At 37.7% G+C, this 4,663-nt stretch overlaps 1 protein-coding gene across 1 annotated transcript; it reads left to right on the top strand.

Annotated features, from left to right (window-relative positions):
• Positions 1–2,514: 2,514 nt before the first annotated feature.
• LOC148781761 (putative germin-like protein 2-1) lies at positions 2,515–3,591 on the top strand. Its single transcript, XM_088870810.1, has 2 exons — positions 2,515–2,690; positions 2,863–3,591. The coding sequence occupies exons 1-2, from the start codon at positions 2,582–2,584 to the stop codon at positions 3,411–3,413; spliced, it is 660 nt and encodes a 219-aa protein (XP_088726936.1). The 5' UTR covers positions 2,515–2,581; the 3' UTR covers positions 3,414–3,591.
• The last annotated feature ends 1,072 nt before the right edge of the window (positions 3,592–4,663 follow it).

Genomic DNA, 4,663 nt, shown 5'->3' with positions numbered 1-4,663 from the left:
CTCTGGAGCTTTGGGAAAACGTCGATCTGACGCTCCTGCTCCAGGAACTGGAGCAATTCCCACTCCCTCCCGGTAACTATGATTAAAACACCGAAGATCAACTATAAAATCTCTTGCCCATTTATTGGGAGACCTTATGAGAGAGTGTATTGACAAAAATCAATGATAAAGATGAAGGATTTGTTTAGTGGGAAAGGTTTCTATGCTTCCCCTACAGCATAGAAATTCTATCCTCCTCCTGCCATCCTGCCGTCCAATTTTGATCAAGAGAGCCAATCACCATTTGATCTTAGATCCGAAGTCTTAGAGTATTTTACTTGTAATTTTTTTAATACAAATTGTATGACTATGAAATTTTATACGTGCTATCTTTTCATTGGGGCGCACTTATAAAAAATATTAAACATAATTTTTCGATAAAATATAATGATAAAAATACCCCTTGAAAATGTTAAGGGTATTTTGGTCATTTTATTTTATTAAAAATATTTTTTTATATATTTTTCTAGTGCGAGTTTAATAGAGGAATGAATGTCCAAAATTTGGTGTCAAAATAGTTTATAGAAAAAATATTACCAATAAAATAGTGTAGAAATGTGATATTGTGATTAGAAAAATCTTAACCCTCCATTCAGAATGGACAGTTTGATAAGGGGGAGGATAGAACTTCTATACTCTAAGGGCATAAAAAGCTTGCCTTGGGTATCATCTTCCAATCTTTTCATTGATCCGGGGATGATATACGCGGTCAATAGGTTTTCATCGGACAACTTCTGGCAACCGTATCCCCTTAAACCCATTGACTTGCACTCCACATTAAAATGAAGAGTGCGTATGCTATGCTCCCTCGGGAATATATTATACATTTACTCCTCCAAGCAAAATATTTGGAAAATGTTTTCTTAAGTTGAAATTTCGAGAGCGATCCAATTATAACTCGATGATTATCTAATTATAATTTGATGATTGTTTTTAGTGAAAGAAAATTGGATCTTGAGTTTTTGAACGTCTAGATCATTCCCGCATATAATTGTATTGTTATGTGCATTCCTATGATACCATTTTTTTTTAGGCACACAGAGGGGCAGCTAAAATTTTTATTTTATTTTAATCTCTGAGGTCTATTGCGGGGTTCTGGAGATCACATCCCCAAAATTTGTGATCTAAACTATATTCCTAGTGTAAGTTTTACCCAAGAGTATAGATAGATAAGATGGGATTATCTATATATTTTATATCCGTGATGTAGTGCAAGCTAGAATAGTGAGAGAAGTTTAAATTACTAAAATCAATAATACAATGAGTGCGGTTTGCGTAGGGCCTAGGCTCTAAACAATCAAAGTAAAGCCCACATTCCAATAGTATCGAGAAAAAGGGTCTCAACACTGAAAATCTTCGTGATAGTCTTAAAATATATTTTCATCTTAAATTATAGAATTTAAAGATTCAAAAATAGTGTAGATTGAGCAGATCTATGAAAACCTAAAAACTAAAGCTTGTACTACATAATGTGGAACGAGAGCCGAGTGGACCAGCTATCTTTTCCCTTCTTTTCCTTTTTGAGTAAATTATGCTTGGGCCGGTCCGGACAAGACTGTGCTCATGCTGGCCCCATAGGCAGCCGGGCGAGGTCCGATCGTGGCCTAGAGACAGGATTGGTTGTGTTGACAACTAGAGAAGGTTGCTTCAAACGCAAGCGCGTAATGAAGGATAAATGACGTATATGAAGTGGTCAAAAGTGATGGGGAAATAGATAAAAAGTTAATGAAGGATAAATGTCGTATATGAAGTGGTCAAAAGTGATAGAGAAATAGATAAAAAGTTAACGAACGATAAATGCCGTATATGAAGTGGTCAAAAGCGATGGAGAAATAGATAAAAAGTGTGACTAGGCATGAGCTTTCATCTTACACCTAGCAAGCCTTGAGAAACATAATCTTCATTTGGATAAAGGTTGTTAAGGTTTGAATTCTGAACTCACTATTACAAAGAAGAAGAATTGCATGGTATGCGACACCACGAGTATTGAAAATTGGCCAATGCCCAATTTCAATATAACCCATGAAGCACGTGCCATCCTTTAATATTATATGATAGAAATTTTTGAAGATTATGAACTTGTCTTCGCTAGGTGGCAATGGACCGGGCCAGCCATGGCCCTGGTTCGTCCATTGTCCCTATAAGGCTGGCCCAGCCCTAGCCTTATCCCTGGCTTTATTAGGGTCGGTCTGGGCCACGCTGGACCTAAAACAAATGAAGAAATAACCAAAAACTAAAATAAAAAAGAGAGCAGGGCTGCCTGGCCCATTTCCTGCCCATGTCTTTAATTTGAGGGCATCATATACATCTTTCTACAAGGATTAGGTTAGAATTGAATTGGTTTGAGAGATAAGGTCCATGAGGAATTTTTTAACTACCCACTGACTTAATCAAGCATAACCATAACCCACATGACTTAGGCAACCATCTCTAATGGCTCTATATAATGCCTGCTATTCTTGCGTCTCCATACACCAAGAGTGAGGAGGTGCTCTTATTCTATTTAATTAGCTTAATCCTATTTGATAAGATTTGTAGAAAAATGAAGCTCACAATTGTTTTCCTTACCCTTTCTATGATTGCCTCACTGGGGTTAGCATCCGATCCTAGTCCCTTGCAGGATTTCTGCGTTGCAGACAACTACAGCAAAGGTACTCCTCTCATCAGATACTAATACTACAACAACAATCACAATCTCTTATATTTTACTTTATTTTTAAATTGAAGAAGAATTGAAAGCTTAGTTCACGGCTAAGTCTTGAAGCCTACACTTTTTCGATTACAACATGCTAATCACATTTTTCTCTTTGGTCTCCCATGCAGTGTTTGTGAATGGCAAAGTTTGCAAAGACCCGATGTTGGCGACAGCAAATGACTTCTTCTATGACGGACTCAACAAGCCTGGCAACACAAGCAATCCTTTGGGTTCCATGGTCACCCCAGTGAATGTAATGCAAATTCCTGGGCTCAACACTCTCGGTATCTCCTTGGCACGTATAGACTTCGCTCCTGGTGGCCAAAACCCTCCCCACACCCACCCACGTGGCACGGAGATCCTCACAGTCTTAGAAGGGACCCTCTATGTCGGCTTCGTGACCAGCAATCCCGAAAACCGTTTGATTAGCAAGACACTGAAAAAGGGAGATGTGTTTGTATTTCCTGAGGGCCTCATTCACTTCCAGCAAAATGTGGGGTATGGCAATACTGTTGCCATTGCAGGTTTGAGCAGCCAGAATCCAGGGGTGATAACCATCGCTAACGCTGTGTTTGGAGCCGACCCTCCTATCTCTGATGTTGTTCTTGCAAAGGCCTTCCAAATTGATAAAAAACTGGTTGATAAACTCCAGGCTAGCTTCTGGATGGATACTAACTAAAACATCAACGTCAAGGGGCCCTCATTACTATATGATAGATATTGCCCATGGGAATGAATATATTGAATATAGGGGTATCTTTCATTTGCACCTTCTTTTAATTTTTTGATTTCCTGTGGAGTGTGGACTATAATATTATAATAAAATTGGTCCATGGAATAAAGTATTTCACTTTGGAGACACGTTTGTATTACACAGAATGATCTATATTACACATGCTTTTCGAATAATAAAGATTGTGGTTGTCTATCATAATCTTGCCTAGGTTTGTATTTAAGAGTCCAGAATTGATTTGGGGTTTAAGAGTATGAAATGGCATAGTTTGGGAAATCTATGATAGGGAGTGTTCGCTTGGGTTTACCATTTGAGTTCCATGGAAATGACTTTTGTTTGGGATCTAAGGACCCGTTTGGGTCCATGTCTATCTATTTGAGAGATTTATGCTATATCTTTCTTAGTTATCAATATTAAAGAGATTCGTCAGATAGTTAGATTTGAACATTTACACCAGTTTTCTCGAAATGTTTTCCTTTTTCACAAATTGCCTCTACTTTAGACCTTGGAGGTCTCAAGTATATTCCTTTTTGTTTTCCTTATGCATGTACTTTGGAGCTTCAAAGTCTAAAACTGTTTGAAAAGTCGAAAGGTATGAAGTTGGTTTCGATTCACTTAAATCTCTCTCAAATCAAAAACAAATCTTCATGGTCCGATGCTGATTTATGTTAACAAAAACCTACTCTAAACCTTGATGGTCCAACTTTGATCTTTGGAACAACTACGTAAGTTTATAAGCCAAAAAGAGTTTAAACTCTAGACCTTCGAGGTCCAAAATATGAAAGTCCGAAGTAAGGGTAGTTTGAGAAAAAATAAAGGAATTGGAAAATAAATGACTACGAAAGGTAAAAATCAAACTTTTTGAAGAGATTTCTCAAAGGACTTTAACTTAAATTTCTCCATTTATTTCTATAAGCTTTATTTTTTAAATTGTTTTGTGGAAATATGGCCTCTAGGCTGTTTGGCATATGAATTGGCAAAAAAAATACTAACCAACTTCTCGCTCGAAACCTACTTCTACGATAACACTCACTTCTCTCCCCTCGATTATGTGCAACCCCAGTCACTCTGAGACTATTGTCTCTAGACTAGCTACTCTCTCTCAACACACTTCATCTCTCGTTCTCTCTCTCCCCATCTCTCCACTTGCCCATCCTTCTCTCAAAGTTCTCTTAAAACCCTATATGCCCACATCC

This window comes from Amborella trichopoda, chromosome 6, assembly GCF_054954075.1.
Source record: "Amborella trichopoda isolate Santa Cruz 75 chromosome 6, AtrichopodaSantaCruz75HAP2 v2.0, whole genome shotgun sequence".
Taxonomy (NCBI): domain Eukaryota; kingdom Viridiplantae; phylum Streptophyta; class Magnoliopsida; order Amborellales; family Amborellaceae; genus Amborella; species Amborella trichopoda.
The sequence above is the reverse complement of the archived record's forward strand: the minus strand, read 5'-3'. Positions and strand labels throughout refer to the sequence as shown.

What these genes read in the sequence shown, in the direction of transcription:
- LOC148781761 (XM_088870810.1), top strand. Translation starts at nt 2,582, where the DNA reads ATGAAGCTCACAATTGTTTTCCTTACCCTTTCTATGATTGCCTCACTG. An exon ending in TGCAGACAACTACAGCAAAG is followed by an intron (nt 2,691 to 2,862) that starts GTACTCCTCTCA and finishes TCTCCCATGCAG; the next exon opens with TGTTTGTGAATGGCAAAGTT.